This window comes from Fukomys damarensis, unplaced genomic scaffold (assembly GCF_012274545.1).
Source record: "Fukomys damarensis isolate Sample0158 unplaced genomic scaffold, DMR_v1.0_HiC HiC_scaffold_35, whole genome shotgun sequence".
NCBI lineage: Eukaryota > Metazoa > Chordata > Mammalia > Rodentia > Bathyergidae > Fukomys > Fukomys damarensis.
The window spans coordinates 18,570,557-18,591,305 of NW_022900947.1; the positions used below are offsets into that span (position 1 = coordinate 18,570,557).

Consider the following 20,749-nt stretch of genomic DNA (forward strand, 5'->3'; position numbering starts at 1 on the left):
GGGGCGGAGCGGGCCAGGTCACCATGCGTGCCCCACGCCGGCAGGTAGGCAGTGCCCCGGCGGCGGCAGGCGGTCCTGGAATGTGCGAGGGGCGTGATGACAGCGCCGGCGGACAGCCGCTTTGCGCAACACCTTCTCTATATATAGCCCGGCCGCAGCGGCGCGCTACCTGGTGCCGCCTTGGGTCCCTTACCTGCGGAGGTGAGTATGCCGCCTGCCTCCTGTTCCTCTTCCAAGCACCTTGATTACTTTTCCTGAATTTTTTTCCCGCCCCCACGATGCTGACCTTAAAGAATTTGGCTGGCTTTGGGTTGCACAAGATAAAATAATAACAAACCTTCCCGAAGTTTTCAGGTTCTTTTTTCATCTTCTTAATGTCCCTGCGGTTGCTTTTGTGACAAGTCCTGTTGCTGCACTCTTATTAGAAGTGTTATTAACCTGTCACACCTGCCAGCCTGGCCTTTGGCTAGGCCACTGACTTGCTGTGTGACAGGACCATCTCTGTTGCTCCCTGCCTGACAGCCCCCCCAGCTCCTGGTACTGTTGGGGGGGATGGGACAAGTCCTGCGTGACTTCCAGGGGCTACCAGGCGTGTCTGTAGCCACTTATCTTAGGTGACTAAACCCAGACCAGCTGCATCTCCCTTCCACGCAGGCCAGCAGCTGAGGACCTGTCCTTCTGTTGTCTGGGACAAACAGACCCCACCGTTGTCTGTAGAGCAGAAGGTAGCAGACGGGAGTCTTTTGAGATGTGGGCAGGATGGTTAGGTTGGCACCTGAGAACCTTCAGGCCAGTAAGAGGGGTGCATTTGTTAGGGAGTTAATTCACGCTCCCTGGGGCCACAGGTAGCTGGCACGGAAGGGAGGAGGGTGGGAATTTCTTTTTCCTTGGTGAGGTCGCACTTTTCCCAAGCATGTGAGTTTTGTGGGGACAGCTTGTGGATTTCAGTTCTTTCTGACCAGGTTCCCCAGGAGGTTTTTGTGTTAACACTGGTTGCTCTGGGCCTTGTTTGTCACTCTTTCCCTTCCTCTCCTGTTTTGCCAGTTCTTTAACTTGTTCTTTGTTGGGTATTCTTGGAAAAGCGTCCCTCACAGTGGCCATTGTTTCCAGTTGTTAAAGCCTGACTGAATCTTCTGTCCCACACTAGCTGATCATGATCTTTTCTCTAGTTTCTGTAATCTTGTCAATGGGTGGAGAGCAGGACATGCTTTGGAAAAGTCGGGTTTTGGGTGCTGAACCAATTCCCATGTCACACCTCTCCCAAATCCCTCAGCCATCTCTGAAGCAAGTCCAAGTTCCCAGGAGCATGAGGACAAATGCCTGGATTTCTGCTGTTAGACACAAGAGACTTGGAGTAAACGGTGCCATCTGCAGCCGTACCCCCCCCACTGTCCTCAGCCCCACCCGCCCCGGCCTCCACTCTGAGCTGGAGGGACAGGGGTAACCGCAAGGAGCAGGCAACCGTCCCAAGGGATTTTCAGTGAATTACATGCAAATGAGTGAAAAGGGCTGCAATAAAGACCGTACAGTGTGTTCAGTATTTACAAACGTGGCCCTCTTAAGCCTCCTAATATTATAACACAAGAAACTGAGACAGTTACAGGTTCATCACAGGATGTATTTTTTACTGTAAGCATGAGTTGAAAGTGCACGGTGAACGTGTGGTTTGGTAACGGGGCTCCAGTTTAGAGGGACAGGGCAGACTTCCTGTTATAATTGGATCAGTGCCTTTCACAGTGTGAACCGAATCTGCTCACCGCATGAGGCTGGCTCCTCAGTTGGTCCTTGGCCTCTGTCTCATCTCACCGCCAGAGCCTTGGAGGGGTTGTTTTTCCTTGTGATGGTTAAAGGGAAAGCTGTAAAGTAGCCATCGCGCTGTCGGGAATTTTTGTGGTCTTGGGTCTTTCTTACAAAGCACAAAAGGATTTCTTGGGTGTACTAAGAACACTGCCTTTGAATTGTCTCTGAATGTGTAGTGCCCGTGTGGCTTTCAGCTGTTAATTTCTCTATGCCTCAGTTTCCCCCCTTGGCATGTCCATATGGTTGGTAGTAAAGGAGGAATACTTGAAAGTGCTTGTGTGGAATGCATTGGCTTGTGTGCAGGACTGAACAGTCGGGCCTGGTACGACGCGCTGTGTGAGCAAGGAGTGACTGCATGCGTGGTCCAGACGCTGCCCCACGGGCTGGGCTGAAGGAGCATGCAAGTCTGGCCCAGGCTCTGCAGGGCCTCCTCCCTACCTCTTCAGGGGGCCTCGTGGGCAGCTGCTGCTCTGTGCACAGTGGCCCGGGAACAGGTCCCGGTTGGAGAAGCCCAAACAATGCAAAGTGCAAAGTAAGAATGAGGCTCCTTGGCACTGGGTAGCGGAGTGGCTGGAGGAAGTGGAGCAAAGAGGGTCACAGCCAGCTGAGCGGCAGACGGGTGGGAGCCAGGATGGGGTAGATGGGAATGGTCGGCCTGGGGCCCCATCCTGGGCCCTAGGACCACACTGCTGCATACAGGGCTCCCACTGCTGGCAGGTAGCAAGAAAGTGCTGATGTGTGGCCTTGGGGGAACACAGGGAACGGCTACCCCCAGGGCTGGGGATGGGACAGAGGGCTCGGGGGGCTCCCTGGAAGTAGGTGCAGGGCTGGCGTCTGCAGTGACCTGGGAATAGTGACCTCGGTTTGGGGCTACATCCTCTCCACTCAGTGGAGACGCCCGCATGGCTGGGATCTGCTGAGTCCAGGCATCTGGGCTGCCCGAAGCCATTGTGGATCCACAGCCTGTCATTACAGCGTGGCTGGCCAGCATTTCTTCTGGTCGTCACCGGACGACTCAGGAGTCACCCACTGCCCTGCCCACCATGGCTCTCCCAGAAGCTCCCAGGGCCCTCCCTGAGCCCAGCCCAGCCCCCTTGTGTCCTGGTGCTTAATGGGGGCTGGAGGGTCACTCCTCCTCCTTTACCCTGCCTGTGGGCTCTTTGAGTAAACTTGGCCTCTGGAACCAGCAGTTGTGGGTTCAGATTCTGACACCATCCCCAGGCAGCTGTGGGACTTCAGGCAAATTTTCTCGGCACTTCAGTTGGGTTTTTGTTCCAGAGAGAAAAACCCCTATGCTTGTTGAAAGACTTAGTGAAGCCGAGTGTGGTGGTTGGAATCCTAGCTACTGGGAAGCAGAGGCAGGAAGGTTGCAAGTCTGAGGCCAGGCAGGCAATTTAGTGAGATCCTATCTCAACAAAGACCAGGCTGGGGTGAAGCTCAGTGATAAAGTACTGGGCTAGCGTGCACAAAGGCCAGGCCCCGCATTCAATCCCCAGCCTGAAAAAGAAGAAAAGAAGGAAGGACTAAACCAATCTACCCAGGTCACTCCCTTATCACAAGACAAACCTTATATATAGCACCTCTGTCTCTCATGCTTTGGGTCCATTTTAACGAACAAATATTTGCCGAGGGTCCTACTCTACTGCGCACTGGACAGGATGAGGCCGGTACTCTTGGTGACAGGGTGCCTCTCCAAGCCTAATGCGATTATGGTTCTTGGGACGCCAAGGGCGCCTTTCTGAGAAGATGAAACATGGTCGGCAGGTCGGGCCTCGGCAGAATGGCCTTGTCCACGCTGCGTCTCTTTCTCCTCATTGCGTGTCACATACCGAGGTCTCAGTGCAGGTGGCAACTCCAGGGACCTGTGGGGTTCCCGGAGTGACCGCAGGGCCCAGGGGTGGGGTGGCCGTCTTGCTCCCAGCCCCACTGCAGACTGCAGGAGGATGCACTCTGGGTCAGTCTGCAAACAGCCAGGAGCACCTGGTGAACGGGGCCTATGTGCAGGAGCTGAGGAGCAGGGCGGCTGGGTGGCTGCCAGGTGCCCTACATTCCTACTTCCTAGGTGCAGCCGGAGCTGTGGGGGCGGAAGGGTCAGGAGGGCGTGGCTGGCAGTCTGAGAGTGGGCTGGGCCAGAGGGCTTTGCTGGATGTCCGCCCTGGAGGGGGCAGTGGCGAGGTGTGGCTGCCTGTGGCCGCCTTGGGGTCTGCCAGGGTGTGGCACTGGCAGTCGGGGAGAGGAACGGAACCTTAAGCGGAAGCACCCAGTGGGGGTGGGGAAAAACACTGCTTCATCAGGGAGGTGTTTTGTAACCAAAAGTTGGATTCAGAACAGGGAACAAAGGCTTCTGAGAGGACGAAGTAGGGGCATTCAATAGAAGTGTGTCTTTGTCTTTCGGTGGCAGTGACTGAATGGTGAATGAGGTCCTGGAGGTCACAGGTAGTGAGGACAGTCAGCCACATCCCAGCCCTCTCCTCTGCTCTTTCTGGTTTGTTCTCTGCAGACGGTGGTCCCTATGATAGGCCGTGGATGTGTCCATTTCTGTATTAATGAGGCACCGTTCTGTCCAGCTGTTAAGGAAAAGGATTCTAAGCAGTCACAGAAAACATAATTTAAACAGAAGGCAAATAATCATCCTCCTTAGACTACTGCTGATGGGGTTTGCTGGAGGCTCCAGACACAGCTGTCCCTCGGAGTATTTTGCTTCGTGATGAGGGACAGCCACCTAGCAGGAAGACTCATTCACCATTGAAGTGCATTCTGAAGTTCTGGATCCAGACGTGTGCATGAAAGGAAAAAAGCAACCCCAGAGTTTTAGATTCTATGAGAAAAAACTGGCAGAGCCATAATTTTAAAATTCCCATCAATTCGCCTCCAAGAGCAGAGACCCTTGCCAATCTGTGGGTAGCCCCGATGCAAGCTTAGAGCTTTGTGTGTGTTTGTGCCACGCTTTTTAGACTTTTCTCTTTTGGGGGTGAGACATGGTTTCTGCCATGCAGCCTGGCCCTAAACGCCCATGCTGCTGGCCTCCTACTCTGCACCCTCCTGTCTCAGCCTCCCAAATACTAGGATTACAGGCATGAGCTGCCACACCCAGATAATCTTCAGTAATTTTTCCTAAGTATCCTTGTCCTCATTTTATGTATGGGGAAACAGAGGCCAGGACACAGAGGCAAAGCTGGGACTTGAACCAAGGACTTGGGAACTTAAAAAGCCCAGTTGCTTAACCTCTCCAACAGTGGTGCTCAGCCCTTAAGTGACACTGGTAGGGTGTGGAGGTGTTTGCTTTTTGGTTATCAAAGCTGGAGTGTGGGGGAGGGGGGATCCCCAGAATGTCCACACTGTCAAGGGTAGGAAACAGGTTCTCCTTGTCAATATGGTGTCAGAGGAGATCATCTTCCTGTCAAACTAACATTCTTGCCCCGATTCCGAGGGTAAGATCCATGCTGCAGGGAGCTGAGTCATGCTGAAGCCACGCCAGCTTGTTGACGTGGTTGAGGCCCCAGGGTGCCCTGATGGGCAGAGCTGGCTCTTTCTCCTCCTGCTGGCAACTTTGTAAGGGTTGCTCCTGCCCCCTCGGGTTCCTTTTGCAATGGTGTGGTCACGATCCCTGTTTCGAGATAATGTTAATGCATGTCAAGCTCCAGCTCGGCACCTGGCAGCTCTTCGGTGCTCGCTAAACGGTTGTAGGTCCTACTAACGATGACCCAAGGAGCAAATGTCTCCCGACCCTGCCAGGTGTGGGTGTCACGTGGGGGGCCAAGCCAGGCAGACAGGGTGCCGCTGAGTCTGCAGGTCCTCATCCTGGTGTCTGGGATGTGGGGGCGTCAGAGGACGGGGAGAATCTGGGCGATGGGGACACAGGAAAGCTATGAACAGGAGGTGGTGGGGAGCGGGTGATGAGTGGGGTGAATTGGAAGTGGTGGCTGCTGCCCGTGGTCCACGGCTGCTGTGCTCAAAACCGGGAGGGCGGCTCGGTCCTCCTGGGCCTGGAGTGATTGCTGATTTAGCCACTTCTCCATTTAGTGCTCGCATGAGATGCTTCTCAGGATGCGGCTTCCTGAGCATCATCAATTTGCCAGGAAGATCTTTGGGCCCTGAAATAAAGTGAAATAGATTCCATAAAAAGGAAAGACATCAGACTGACCCCAAGTTCTGGCGAACTCTTGACCAGAACAAGATATTTATTTTCCGAGAGCAAATATTCTCAATTCCCAACTCCCAGAAGTGAAGGTCCTGGGCGAGATGTACAGGAGCCCATGCGTATCTGAACTAGTGCTGAGCCCGAACCCAGCACTGTCGAAACTCGTTACTTACTTCTGCATATCTCGGCCTCCTAACTAGGGCACACTCTTAGTGGAGTAAGATTCTTAGGTGTTTGTACTTCCCTTTCTGTGAATTTTCCGTGCTTTGGGTTTTGATAAGATGTATCAGAGGACAGAGTGTGCAAGGCGGACGTTAGGTGTGTGGAGCTGTGTCTCTGAGAACGGCTTTAGGGAGAAAGAGACTTTGGGGACATCCCTGGCGAAGGCTGTTAATGGCTCATTTATTTATCCAGGCAGCAGAGGTTGGTAAATAATGACACTATTCATCAGAAACCCGCTCTATGCCAGGCACTTTCCAGACCTTGAATCACACATTAATCTCCCCTTACTTACCTACCCTGTGGGGCACAAAGAATCATCCCATTTTGTAGATGGGAAACTCTTGACATTTTCTGCTCAGAGGCCCTGCTGTTGAGTGGCACTGTGTGTCTTGAAACCAGGCCCGGCGTGTCACTGTCACAGAAGACCTGGGTGGTGGCTGACTCGAGCGAGTGTCAGTGTGTGCACGACACATCCGCTAAAGTGACATCTGCCGAGCGCTGGCCTCAGGTGTGCAGCTCCAAAGTCGCCCCTAGCAGGGGCAGACAGGAGTCAGCTGCGGGTCCTGAGGGCCTGGCACACCACAGCACAATGCAGAGGGATGGCTTTGCACCCCCTTTGGACAGCACAAGGACCAACACACAAGAGACAGTCAAGTTAGAGACACAGAGGAGGTGGGCTTCTTACCTAGGTCCAAGGCCAGCATGGACAAACGCTGTAGGGTGTGGTTAGGGGCAAGGGACAGAGCCCTCCAGGCCTCTACTCTGGGAAGGTCTGAGTCTCAGCATGACACCCTTTCCTTGCACCCTCCTGAGGGAGGCTTCTCTCATAGATAACTGGCAACATTTCCCCTGGTGCCCGCTTCTCTAAGCTGTCTTTCCACCCACAGACCATGGCTCCTTGGCCTAAGTTGGAAAATGCCCAGCCTGACCCAGAGAAATACATTGAAGGGGGCGTGAGTCAGCATCCTGGCACAGATGCCAAAGGCAAAGACACGCACCAAAGTAAGTGTCATTCCGGGGGCTGGGGGCCCCCTGAGGCCCCAAGGAGATTCCATCAGGATCCTCACGGCCTTTGGGGCTTCGCTTAGCAGATGCCGGCGGCACTTCCTTGGCCAAGATCGAGCTACTGCCCTCCTACTCCACCGTGGCACTGATAGAGGATCCCCCCCAGGTGGAAGACCCCTGGGACCTGCCCGAGCTCCAGGACACTGGCATCAAGTGGTCAGGTAAACGCCAGGCCCCTGGACCTCCGGAGGGGACCTGCCTGATGTTCACTGTCTCCCTCTTGGGTCGCTCTCCCTTTTCGTTGTTTCGACACCCCGAGAAGCAGGATCCTGGCTAGGGATGCCACCGCGGCAGGAGAGTTAGTGTCAGCATCCTGGCGATTGCGAGATCTTGTATTCAGTCAGTGTGCATGAGGCCCGGTCTCCAGAAGACAGAAAGCACAGCTGGGCTGCGGGCAGGTGGACATTTGCTTTCCAAATGTAGGGTGTCAGGTCAGCCAGGTGGTCACACAGGTAGATGGGCAGGGAGGGTGAGCGGAAGGGAGGGAGTGAGTAGAGAAAGCTGTAGCCACAGCCGTAGCCTTGCTGGATGTAGGGGCCCAAGCCTTCTGCACATTAAGGCTATGGTTGCTACTGAGCGGCCCCATCTAGGGAATATCAGGGCCATTATCTCTGACTTTGCACTTAGCAGACTGCGCTGCGCTCTAGCCGAGCACGGCGCCTGGTCTGCTCGTCTGCACCTGAGACCACACTGAGCCCCTCCTCCCAAACGCACACCCCTTTCTTTGACGGGGTTCCATGGAGTGGCCCACAGTGGCAGCCATGGACGTGTTCCAACTCCAGGCCTTGCGGGACCTAAGAGCTAGGGCGGCCTGGCCAGGAGGCCAAGTGGGAGCTGCTGGGAGCACTGCGGGAATTCTCCGAAAGGTCAGTCACACACAGTGACAAGCTCGTGCCCTCCCCGCCTCCCCACAGAGAGAGATACCAAAGGGAAGATTTTCTGCATCTTCAAAGGGATTGGGAAGCTCATCTTGCTCCTGGGATTCCTCTACTTTTTCGTGTGCTCCCTGGATGTCCTCAGCAGTGCCTTCCAGCTGGTTGGAGGTAGGGAGACTGACTCTGGGGCCGGAGAGCGGGTGCTGTGGTCCAGTTTGATCCAGAAGGTCGCAGCAACTCAACTCCTTTTGAGCTGCAGCCCTCTGCATGAGTCAGGACAGAAGTCTACCTCCGATCACTGGTGCTGCCCACACCCCTCCCCACCCCCCTGGCGCAGAGGAGAAAACCAGGGCCTGAAGTGGGGCTGTGGCTCGGCTCGGTGACCCTAGGTCAGAGGCCAGGGCTGGAGCCAACCCCAGCTATCAGCCTCCCGCCTTTGTTCACAAGCCCTAGGCAGGAAGCTGTCTGACCTCCAGTCTTATCGGAGGGCACCACTGTTGTCTCTTGACCTCTCTGCTCCGAGATTATTGATGGAGAAAGAAAGCTCCCTTAAACCAAAGTGAGTAGGAAAGAGCAAAGCTAGGCCTAATCGGCACCCAGCACACACACACCTTCCAGGGCTGAGTGAGGCCACAGCATGAAGGACCCCCCAGGAGCAAGGTCACCACATATGCTCCTCTGGACTCTCTAGGTGCACACTTCCTGCCTCCAGGGGCCCCAGTCAAACACCCCCTCCCATCCACAGAGGGTTGAGCCCAGATCCTGAGGCAGCCCCAAGACTCAGCCCCGAGGGAGTTCAGGGTATCATGGTCTGGAGGACTCAGCAGGGGGCGCTCCTGGGAGAGCAGTGGGGGAGAACTGATTTCCTGCTGTTGCTTTTTTTCCTGGATCCGTGGGAGCAGCGAGGGGCTCACCTTGCCCGCCCACCCCCCACAAAAATGACACCTCCACCATCAGTGGCAGCCTAGGGCTAAGGCTGGAGGGAACTTGAGCACATCTCTGAGGCAGAGTTGGGCATCAGGAGACCCACTGGGCCTGGTGTGGAGTTGAGCTCTCATTCTTTCTGTGGGGAGCAGCTGAAGGGACAGAGGAGCAAGGGTGGATGGACGTTTTGGGAGCCAGGTCAGGCAGAGCAGAGAGAGGCACAGGAGGAAGCCAGCAGGGCCCCCACTTATCGGGGCAGTGCAGGGAGAAACTGATTCCTCCAGCAAAGCTGGAGCCGGGCACCTGCTGCTCCGCCAGCCTGGAGAGACTGTGCGTCATCCAGCTGCCCCTTGACAGGTAGATGTTGGCTTGACTTTCAGGAAAGATGGCCGGGCAGTTTTTCAGCAACAACTCCATCCTGTCCAACCCCTTGGCGGGGCTGATGATCGGCGTGCTGGTGACCGTCATGGTGCAGAGCTCCAGCACCTCCTCGTCCATCGTCGTGAGCATGGTGGCCTCCTCCCGTGAGTCTGGGCAGCCTGTTCGTCTGGGGGCCTTGGCCTTTATCCCAACATTCCCATCCTGTCCAGCTACCACAGTATGTTCCGCCCGCCATCCCAGTGACCTCCTGTTTCTGTGTGGATGGCTGAGCCTGAAAATGGTCCTCGCTCTACGACTCTGCCCTGAGTATCCCAGAGCTATAGCGTCCAGTCCGACAGCCACCAACCCTGTGGCTATCAAATCTCATTTTAACCTTATTAATAAGTTTGAAATGTAAAAAGTCAATTCTTTGGTTGCACCTGCTACATCTCAAGGGCCGAATAGCCACACGTGGCTGACACTTTACTTCCCAGCAGCCACGGGACAGTGCCATCAGTGTAGAAAGTTCCCTTGGACAGGGCCACTGTGAGAGCCAATTACAAAGATGCCTGATCACATCCCACATGGTTTCAGACAGCTGGATGGGGGAGATGTCATTCGGAACTTGTACCTGCCTGTTGCTTGTTCTGATTTAATTAGGGATAGACCTTCTGGGGGTGGGAGAAAAGGTTAGGTTGAATAGATTTCATCTTTAGCCAAAGCCACCATTTTAGTCAATAAACTGAAAAAATTTCTGGGGCAGGTTAGAAAGATTAGTTCTTCAAAACATTTACTTTCTTTCTCACTCTGGAATTGGAGATTGAATCCAAGAGCTACCTACATCTGCAGGCCTTTTAAAAAAAATTTTTTTTTTTTTTTTTTTTTTTGAGACAGGGTCTCACTGTGTAGTTGAGACTGACCTGGAACTCACTATGTAGCCCAGGCTGGTCTCGAACTCACAGCATCCTCCTGCCTCAGCCTCCCGAGTGCTGGGATTTATAGGCATGCACCACCACCACTGGCTTAAAAATATTTTTCTACTTTGAGGGAGGGCCTTGCTGAGTTGCCTGGGCTGGACTTCATCTGTTCCTCCTGCCTCAGCCTCTCAAAGTGCTGGATTACAGCCCTGAGCCACCATGCTCGACTAAAGCATGTTTCTTTTTCATATGTCAGAAAATTGTGGCAACCTACTGATTTTGTTAGAAAAAGAAATGATCCTGCCAGGAATTTGTCATAAATAGCCCAGTGTTGGATGTCTGGCAAGTGGATGATGGCCCCTTAAATACAGAAACTAAGTGCTGCCCTGTCCAACAGACATCAAGGTACCTGTGACCTGTGGCCCTTCAGACGCATTCACCCGTGTCCTTGTGGTCAGTTCCTTGTCTCTGTAGTAGAAGAGGGGACTGCTGAAGGCCATTTATTTTTAGGTTTTAATTTTTCAGAAAGGGTCCAGAGGAGGGCTTCAAGGGGTCTATGGGTCCGCGAAGATTGTGTGCCGGATTTGGGGGTGGCACATACAGCTTCAAGGCGACCTTCCCTGGCTGGCCTCAGCTGTGTGAAGCACATGACCCCTAAGGAGTTAGGAACTGGAGTGTTAGGGCATCATCAGCAGGACTGAGCTCGGCCTACCGGGCCGTGTCGGAACCTGCCTGGCTAAGCTCTGATGGCACTTCCTTCCCCTGCAGTGCTGACCGTGCGGGCGGCCGTCCCTATCATCATGGGGGCCAACATCGGGACTTCAATCACCAACACCATCGTGGCGCTCATGCAGGCGGGAGACCGGAACGAGTTCAGAAGGTAGGGGGCTGAGGGCCAGCCCTGGCCACCAGGGCCCTGTCGTGTGGATCATGGCCAGGCTCCCTCCTGGAGCTCCTGGAAGTGGCCACAGGGGAGAGCAGCTCAGGGCGGGACTCAGTGCTTCCCAGTCCTTGGAACTCCCGCTCCCTGTTCCGCACCCCAGGGATAATAACATCGTCTCCCACCACCGTGTTATCTTAGGGATTAGACGCAGTCACACAGACGAGTGTCTGGCAGATGCCTGGCACCCAGACAGGGCTCACTAGCCATGAGCTCTAGCTGGAAACTCAGCTGCTGGGTGGCAGGGTTGGAGCAAAGCCAGGAAGGGTAGGATTTACCATCTTGCCTAGTCATACATAATTACAACTTAAACTTCTGTGTGTATGTATAATATATATATTTGGGTCAGCTTAACCTGTTCCACTTTTGTTTTCTTTACTTGCACATCAATAAAAGGCACATGTAGCTTTTTTGAGATCTGAAGATAGAGCTGGATGAATATAGGCAAGGAGAACCCTTTTCTTCCAAAAAGTGAAAATTAAATAAATGCACTTCAGGCTTCACTCTTAGCTGGTTGGTGATGGATTTTTACCAGAGTTTATAAAAAATGTAGAAGCAGCCCCCAGCCTGTCATGATGCCATCGTGGTGCCGTCAGGCAGCTGACATTCCACCAGGCTGGTGGGGAGACGTCAGCCCGGCCTGCTGGTGAGTCGGCAGTAGGCGGAGGTCACGGCAACCCGTGTGTACTGAGCCACCGCCCTGGCCCCTGATGAAATTCCCTGATGGCCATAATAATACACATTAAATGGGGCGTTTTCTAATTTGATCTCAACGAAGCCAAGCAGGCTTTTCCATGCCTCACTGTATTCATGGTGAAACTCAAGGAGGCCAGGTGACTTCTGCTGCGGATGTAGCTGGGATGCTCGCCAGGTTTTTGTGTTTGACACTTGGTACGCTCAAGTTTGCCTCCGGGCAACCTGTTAGACATAGATTTAAGGTCTGTGGAGGTACCTGCTTATAGGAATGCAGTTGCCTATCCTGTCTTGGAATATTTCAGTATTCTTTCAATAACATTCAACAGTTCCTCTGGGTATACAGCTTAGTGGCTTAGATTATTTCCTTAGGTTCCTAGGATAATAGTTATACTCTCAGACTTTTATAAGGTTTTTAAAACATTTTCTCAAACTACAGCAGAATATTTGTATCCCTGCACATATCAGCAGTATATGAAAGTGTCCTCTCCGGGAAGAGTTAGAATACTTTTAAAATATCAGCCAATGTGCTGAAAATAGGTGAAATAGCTAATAGGTGAAAAACTGCACTTGCAGTAAATAAATTTTACTCATGAAGCTAAGTTTTCTTTCCCACATAATTGGCTCTTCTCTCATTCCACTTGATTTGGGGTGCCTTCCGACCTGCAGATGGGTGGACTTCAGGGAGTCATTGAACTTGTGGATAGGTGCAAAGAGTAGTAGATAGCAGCCTTGTTTCCTATAGAAACTTGATGTGCTTCACCGACTCTCAGAATTTTTTTGTTTTTGTGGTGTTTTGAGACAGAGTCTCACTATGTAGTTGAGACTCACCTGGAACTGGCTGTTCTCAAACTCACAGAGATCCTCCTGCCTCAGCCACCTGAGTGCTGGGATTATAGGCATGCACCACCACGCCCGGCTCTCAGAATATTTTTTAAAGGTTATGAATTTATTGCTTTGGTTACCTGCTGACTGATCTCCACCTTTCCAAGAGAAAGGTGTATGAAATTCAGAATTCATCTATCTCGATGCAGATCTTGTGAACAAGGCTGTCGAATACTCCAGCCTGACCTTGCCTGTTGGCCCTTGCCTGGCTCAGCTGTCCAAGGGGAACTTGAACACTGCATTTGTAGGGTTGCTGAGGACAGGGGAGCCTACACCCACATGTACACAGATGGGTAGCAGCAGACTAACACCACTCACTCCCCAACTGATCTGGCTGTGGGCTCCTCTCCCGCAGAGCTTTCGCAGGGGCCACTGTCCACGACTTCTTCAACTGGCTATCGGTCTTGGTGCTGCTGCCCCTGGAGGCCATCACCCACTACCTAGAGAAGTTGACGGGGCTCATGGTGAATACCTTGAACTTCCAGAATGGAGAAGATGCGCCGGCCCTGCTGAAAGTCATCACGGACCCCTTGACGAAGCTCATTGTCCAGGTGACCATTCCCCAGCCTCCCCCCAGCCCCACCCTGGTGAGCTGAACACTAGGGGCTGCCTCTGGAGCAGGAGTGAAGGCAGCCTTCAAGGACACTTCCTGTGCGCTCCTGGGGAACCAAGCCAGGGCCTCCCACTTGCTAGGCAAGTGCTCTACCACTGAGCCGCAGCCCCAGCCCACAGACACTTGACAGTGTAATTCACCTCCAGTGTTTCTTTTACTGTCCCCAGGGTGGGCTCACTGATGAAGTAAGTATTCCTCTGCTGCTAGCCAGAGAAGGGCTGCGCCTTTCCCCAGGGCCCACCCTGCCTCTCTTGCCTGACTATATTAAAATGGAAGATAGCTTTGTGGATGTTGCTGTGGGGAGAAAGCTACCTGGGACCTTGACCTTTTGCTCTTACCTTCTGGTTTCCTGTCTTCTGGGAAGCCGTGAGTAGCTATAGCCTGCTTCCGGGAGACCAAAAAAGCCTTTGTTGGTACATCCATCCGTCCCGGTGTTGAGCACCGACTCATGTCAGCACCCTCTGGAGCTGCTCCCTGAGGTGTCCCAGACGATGCAGTGGCCCACAGTCAAGTTCGTCTTCCCAGAGGCCCTTCGATCTACTGACATTTCTGTGCTGTCTTCATTGCCTTCCTCAGCTGGACAAAAAAGTTATCAACCAGATTGCACTGAGTGACCCAGCAGCCCAAAACAAGAGCCTGATCAAGATTTGGTGCAAGTCTGTCACCTACATGGTAAGTGTCCCAAAATACTGCTTGGTGGGTGAATCTTGAAACCGAAATCCTAAGTCTTTGACTCCTGGTGGAAAAGAGAAAGTCAGGAGGAAGAAAGTGGAGGCTCCTGGAAAGTCAAGACTGGCCAGTGAGATTCCTTTTGGAAACAAGTCCTTGAGCACAGGCTGGGCTTAGGCAGTAGGACCAAGCCATGCTGCAGCTACGTTATTCCTGGTTTCTTGCTACTTCTGTGTCTCCCAGAGAAGGCAGATAGATCCCTGGCTGCTCGTTTGCCCATTTTCAAGGCTCCCTGGGATTGGTGCATCACACCGTACAGGTGCTGGCAGTAGGTGGCATCTGGTACTTTCCAGACTCTTCTAGAATGTTCCCTCTCAGAAAGTCAGTTTTCTGCCCTTCCACATGGGAAACTGACCCAGCCTGCCTTGGTAGGAGGGTATGGCTCACCCATACCTCCAGGGTGTGCTTATGTCCTTTGTTTTTTTTGGGGGGGTGCTAAATGCTTGACAATAAAGTACGAAGACTAGATGTTTCTAAATGGCGGCAGCTGATTTCATTTGTCTCAGTTGTTCCAAGAGCGTTATCCATCCACAAAGATGAATGAGTCAGAAAGGGAGGTTAGGGACACAGCCTACCGCATACATCAGTGTCTCCTCTGTCCCCTGTCTGCTGCCTGCTTTCCCCACCACCAGTTGGTGTTGTGGACACTTCCCTGTGTTTGCCATTTAGACCGAGCAGAATGTCACCGTCCCCTCGCCTGAGAACTGCACCTCCTCTTCACTCTGTTGGACGGACGGTGCCTTCACCTGGACCTTGAAGAATGTGACCCAGCAGGAGAACATTGCTAAATGTGAGTGGGACGCACCATGCAGGCCACTGGGATGGGCTGCTGGGGACCAGGGGCTTCTTAGCTGCGTGGAACCCAGTAAGAGAAAGAAGAGGCCCTGAGAGGAACCGAGCACCCGCCCCACCCAGGCACGCAGCAATGTGCTGCTATTGCTATGGTGGAGGAAGGTGAGGTGACCGGTGCAGGGGCCCACGTGAAGGACAGGAGTGGAATCTGAACCCAGACCCCCACCACAGAAGAGCCCATCCGATTCCAGGAGCTCCCTCCATGTCACTGACTCTGGGGAGATGACAGCCAGTTGGGAGGATGGCATGAGGTCCACAAACTATTTTATTTTTCCATGGGTCCCTTCTATGCTGCGGGTCCCATGCAGGGCACAGGAGGTGACACTGATGAAGAAGGAGCTCTGATTCTTCATCTCTTCTGTGTCTCTTTTTTGCAGTGCTAGGGACTGAACTCAGAGCCCCACATATGCTAGGCAAGAACTCGACCAATGAGCTACATCCCCAGCCCTGTTTTATTTTACTTTGAGACAGGGTCTCACTAAATTGCCTAGCAGACCTTGGCGATCTGCCTCGCCTCCCAAATAGACTCATAGGTGTGAGGCGCTGTACCCAAATACTCTTGATTCTTTTAAGAAGCTGTCATGTTGCCCCTGGAATCTTTTGCAGCTCGCATATCCTTACTTGGTTTATCTAATTATCCCTCATACACCCTTTGGCGGGGGACTCTGCGGTTCTGATGGCTCCCTGTCCTGAGCGTGCTGTCCGTGTCTCTTCAGGCAAGCACATCTTCGTGAATGCCCAGCTTCCGGACCTTGCCGTGGGCATCATCCTGCTGGTCATCTCCCTGCTGGTCCTCTGTGGCTGCCTGATCATGATCGTCAAGCTCCTGGGCTCCGTGCTTAAGGGCCAGGTGGCTACCGTCATCAAGAAGACCATCAACACTGGTACGTGATTTCCCCCCACTTTGGCCTGCTTCGGGGACTGGCACCCTATGGCCACCCCGAGGGACCCTGCGATTTCCATCTTGCAATGGGAGCCTCCTGGAATTTCTCGGATGTGCTAAGCTACAGAAGTTAAGATGCCACTGTCCTAGGAATTCTCTTGTGTCGTGCGTGCCTCTAAGAAGTGGACAAAAGCTTCCTTTGCAGGTTGGCAAGAGAAAGGGCCAGTTCACATGCAGGAAGGCACGAGTAGGACCTGGCAGGTTTTCCACATTTCCAGGGCTTTCCTGAGTCTATCAGGAGCCCTCAGGCAATGGGCAAAGGGTGATGCATATCCACCTTTAGCCTCAGTTACCTTTTGTCTCAGAAATAAATGTGGTTCTGGATAAATACACCAGCCTCCCAAGGCAGCCAGTGAGGCTCCTGACCAATGAGAGCTTACTGAGCAATGATATCACACCTGTCATTTGCAGAAATGCAGCCAAGAACACCTGTACCCTCAGGCTGTCCCAAGACTGAACTGAGTACCTATGGGTGCTGGCCAGGCACACCGGGCCTGGTCCAGTGGTACAGGTGGGGTGAGGGTGGGGTCTGTGGTGTTGTTCCAAGCTGCTGCATTTTCTCAATGCTTTGTTAGGCGGAGACAGAGGTACGAGGTGTGAATGGGGAACCAGGATAGAAAAAGGAAGTGTGGGAGTCTTAAGTGCCTTCTGTGCGTTGTGGGTGGAGGGGGATTCAAGCATTCCTAACCCGACCCCACATCCTTGGTTTCACCTGCTGGAACATGCAGGTTGAAAGACTTAGAATGAAAATCTGAAGTCTGCATACAGGTACAGCTTCCATCTTCCAGTCCCACCCCGCCCACTGGGAACCTAAGGAGGTGCGAACTGGTCCCAGCTCCTGCCTGCCATGATAAACACCCTGCTCCCTCTGTCTTGCAGACTTCCCCTTCCCCTTTTCCTGGGTGACCGGCTACCTGGCCATCCTTGTGGGAGCCGGCATGACCTTCATCGTGCAGAGCAGCTCCGTATTCACGTCTGCCTTGACCCCGCTGATCGGTGAGCTTCTTTCTCCCTGGCCTCCTGGGCTACCACTGCCGTTTCCTGTCATCCCTGGGCCAATGCCCTGTGCTCCCTGGCTTCCCCCCAGGTATCGGCGTGATAACCATCGAGAGGGCGTATCCGCTCACGCTGGGCTCCAACATCGGCACCACCACCACCGCCATCATGGCCGCCTTGGCCAGCCCAGGCAACACCTTGATGAGCTCGCTGCAGGTCAGGACCCGTTGCTGGGGCGGGGGCTGGAGGGTTGCATGCAGCCCCTTCCGTGGCCTTGCAAGCTGGTTTCTATCAAGAGCTAGGCTTTCCGTTTAATAAGCCCCAAAGATGGGACTGAGATGTACAGGGGAAGCCACAGGAAATGGAATTGAGTATCTCGGTGTGAGAAGAGCCAGAGCTATCTGGCCCTTAGAACAGCAGCAGCAAGGCTCCTGTCCCAGGCGGTCACTTAGAGGTGGGGGCCTCCTGATAGAGTGGGAAGGAAGCCTGGACACCGTCTTCCATCTCTTCTTGGGAAACTGCAGGCGCCTGGAATTACAAGGTGAAGCAGGGGGCCTGCCTGGCCTGGGTCAGCCACACTGGTACCCAGGCAAGACTGTGGGGATTTGAAGTCTTGTCACAATGTTTACACACTCCTCCACCTTCATTGGGTGACCTAAGCCCCTTAGGATCAGTTTCCTTATCTGACATATAGAGAATATGATTCCTATCTTCTTAGGATTATGAAAGCCAGAAATACAGATTACATAATTAGCCGCACATATAGTTTGAAAAGTTTTAGCAGTACGTTTTTTAATATGAAAAAGAATCCAGGAAGTTCATTTCAATGAGTTTTGAGTCAATCCCTTACTCTTTTACTGGTGAATACAAAAATATTATTTCTATGGACTGAGTGTTGAAGCCCGGTTCCTGGTTTCTACACTTGGGGGTTCATCACCCCAGCCCCGCATGCACTGGTGGCCACAGTAGCTACTGTCCCAGGTGGTGCTGACCCCAAGCTCCTCGCGTGGAGCCTGGTGCCCCCTGTGAAAGTGGATAAGTGTCTGGGTTGATTCCCATCCATCCCCATGCCTCCCATTTGTGTGACTTTGGCAAAGTAGCAGAGCAATCTGGGGGCACTGTTTTGAGGGTTGAGATAAACCACGTGTTTAGAAAGGTCGCCCCATACGTGGCAAACAGCACCCATCAATGCTGCTATAACTACCGGACCTTTCTCCCTGCCCCAATCACTGAAGGACTGGGGATTTAGCTCAGTGGCACTGCACCTGCCTGGCAAGTGCAAGGTCCTTAGTTCGATCCCTGGTACAAAAAAGGGGGCGCTAAGCAGATGGCCAGGGCTCCTCTGAGCCTTTATTTCCGCCCATCAAATTTTTTTCCTTCTTGTTTTTGGCAGTACCGAGGATTGAACCCAGGGACTTCACACTAAGCTACATCCTTCATCCTTTCCATTTCTTAAATTTTTAAACAGGATCTTGCTGTTACTAAGTTTCCCAGGCTGGGCTCCAACTTGTGATCCTCTTTTAGCTTCCCAGAACGCGGGGATTGCAGGCACGCGCCACTATGCCCACCTTGCCTATCCTCTAAACTCAGCCGGAGGCAGTGCCCCCCACCCCCACACAGGGCAGCAGGGGGCAAGGTCATTGTTGGATTCAAGCCCTGGAAGCTGACCGTGATCCAGCTCCTCCCTCCCGACACCACACACGCAATCACAGCAGGCTTTCAGAGGCTCTAGACCAGGAACCTAACTTCCTCCTCCCCAGCCCCCAACCTGCCCAACCTGTGCGACTTCCTGTTTCAGATCGCCCTGTGCCACTTTTTCTTCAACATCTCTGGCATCTTGCTGTGGTACCCCATCCCGTTCACCCGCCTGCCCATCCGCCTTGCCAAGGGCCTGGGCAACATCTCCTCGAAGTACCGCTGGTTCGCCGTTGTCTACCTCATCATGTTGTTCCTCCTGACGCCGCTGGCGGTGTTCGGCCTCTCCATGGCCGGCTGGCCGGTGCTGGTGGGCGTGGGGGTGCCCATCGTCCTCCTGCTGCTCCTGGTGCTGTGCCTGCGGCTGCTGCAGTCCCGCTGCCCGCGCATCCTGCCTCAGAAGCTGCGCAGCTGGAGCTTCCTGCCCTCGTGGCTGCGCTCCCTGGAGCCCTGGGACAGCGCCATCTCCATGCTCACCAGCTGCTGCCAGCGGCGCTGCTGCTGCTGCTGTCGCGTGTGCTGTCGCGTGTGCTGCCTCATGTGTGGCTGCACCAACTGCTGCCGCTGCAGCAAGTGCTGCCAGGACCTGGAGGAGGAGGAGGAGCCAGGGGTCCCCATCAAGGGGCCCGAGGCCTTCAGCATAGCCATGACCCAAGAGGTCCGCGGCGAGGGCAAGGCCCATCCCGACACCCTGGACACAAAGAGCACCTTCACCATCACAGCCTTCTAGGGGCACCCCGAGGCTGGGGACCCCAGGTCCCAGGGCTCCTCCCTTCTGCTTCTGCAGCCTTGCACTGCCTCACAGCAAGGGTTTCCCATCCGAAACAGTCACACGTGCGACCCACACCGGGAGAATTTAGCGCATGACCAATGGCGCCCGTTTCTCGGCCCAGGTCCCCCTTCCAATTGGGTGGGAGAGCACAGGGATACCGGAAGGCTAGAAGGGGGCCATCTGTGTGAAGTGTGCACCCCTGCGCACCCCAGATCAGTCCCTGCGTCTCCCGGGCCCCTGTTCATACCTCTGCGCCCACCCTCGACTCTTCCCCAGCAAGTGAACTTCAGCCTCATCCAGGAAACCAAAGGGTGTAGCTGTTTCCCCGACCCTGCCCCCCAGCATCCTCTCCATCTGAATAGGTTGGGGCACCAAACCGAGCCCTCCCTGGCACCCCCTGTAGACAACCAACCCCCCAAGCAGCCATTTATATTCCATATTTATAGTCATGCGCCTGTACAGCATTTTTCGTAAGTTAATGTGGTAAATAGTCTGGTTTTGTGTTTTTAGTGTCTCATTTGGAAATGAGGCAGGGTTCTTCTATGAAAGTAAAGACAGAATGAGGACCTTTGTATATTTTGTGATATGGGCCACCCAACCCCACCTACTGTACATATGTAAGTAAAACCTGGGCAGTGGCTGTGGCCATCCCTGCACTCTTAATTTTTTAAGATGTAAGATCCTTGTACCTACAATGATTGTATTTTTTTTTTTTTTTTACTGGTAGTGGGAAGGGGGAAATAAAGGGATAATCAAACCCAGAAGGCGTATGCTGCTTTCATTCATGGAAAAAGGAGGCTTCCTTGGAATTCTTTGCTTACAAATATGAGACCTCTTCACTGAACCTTAACTACCCGCTACCAGGGTCAGCCATGTAATCTGTGGGGTCCCTTATTAAAAAACCAGGGGGAAAGTGCAATGACAGGCAACTAACACAGCTTTCCTGGTGTCAGTTGATTGGCCGTGGGGATTTGCTGTTGAGGGTTGTGCTAAGCAAAACATTAAAATTTGAGGTATTGTATATATCATGCAGTGCCACATTTAAATGCAGCCATAAATGCAAGCTTTTTTAGTTCAGTGTGGATCATCGAGTTTACATAACTCATGCTTCCTACCAGAGCAGAAAGAATTGTGTAACCAGCTGCACTGTGTGGATTTCGTTTCCTTGTGCGCTCTCCTGACACCACCTTCCCGGATGAGTCGGGAAGAGCTGAGAGGGGAGGCAGCAAGGGCCCCTGTGCCTCTGCACCCTTCCTGGTGACCCACCTGGTTGTCTGGAGGGGAGAAATCCGTATGGCAGGCTCCCCGGTCAGATGTGTTTCTCAGG

General features: G+C 53.4%; 1 protein-coding gene and 1 long non-coding RNA gene across 4 annotated transcripts in view; one reads left to right on the forward strand and one right to left on the reverse strand.

Annotated features, from left to right (window-relative positions):
• Window positions 1-265, reverse strand: part of LOC104851314 — a 4,800-nt gene extending 4,535 nt beyond the window's left edge. Inside the window, exon 1 of the long non-coding RNA XR_777182.2 lies at window positions 194-265. This is a non-coding gene — a long non-coding RNA (uncharacterized LOC104851314). The remainder of the gene's footprint in view (window positions 1-193) is intronic.
• The window catches only part of Slc34a2 (solute carrier family 34 member 2), a 33,337-nt gene extending 13,139 nt beyond the window's left edge, over window positions 1-20,198 (forward strand). Inside the window, exons 1-13 of one of the 3 annotated variants that reach the window (XM_019205152.2) lie at window positions 9-201; window positions 7,051-7,165; window positions 7,252-7,389; window positions 8,143-8,271; window positions 9,408-9,551; window positions 11,073-11,184; window positions 13,178-13,373; window positions 14,012-14,107; window positions 14,834-14,954; window positions 15,733-15,900; window positions 16,839-16,955; window positions 17,047-17,171; window positions 18,754-20,198. In XM_019205152.2, coding sequence (XP_019060697.1) covers window positions 7,054-7,165; window positions 7,252-7,389; window positions 8,143-8,271; window positions 9,408-9,551; window positions 11,073-11,184; window positions 13,178-13,373; window positions 14,012-14,107; window positions 14,834-14,954; window positions 15,733-15,900; window positions 16,839-16,955; window positions 17,047-17,171; window positions 18,754-19,380 — 2,085 coding nt within the window. In that variant the 5' untranslated portion in view covers window positions 9-201; window positions 7,051-7,053 and the 3' untranslated portion in view covers window positions 19,381-20,198. Of the gene's footprint in view, window positions 1-8; window positions 202-7,050; window positions 7,166-7,251; window positions 7,390-8,142; window positions 8,272-9,407; window positions 9,552-11,072; window positions 11,185-13,177; window positions 13,374-14,011; window positions 14,108-14,833; window positions 14,955-15,732; window positions 15,901-16,838; window positions 16,956-17,046; window positions 17,172-18,753 lie in introns of those variants that run through there. The other 2 variants (XM_010608476.3, XM_010608475.3) reach the window with 2 other exon arrangements.
• Window positions 20,199-20,749: the final 551 nt, after the last annotated feature.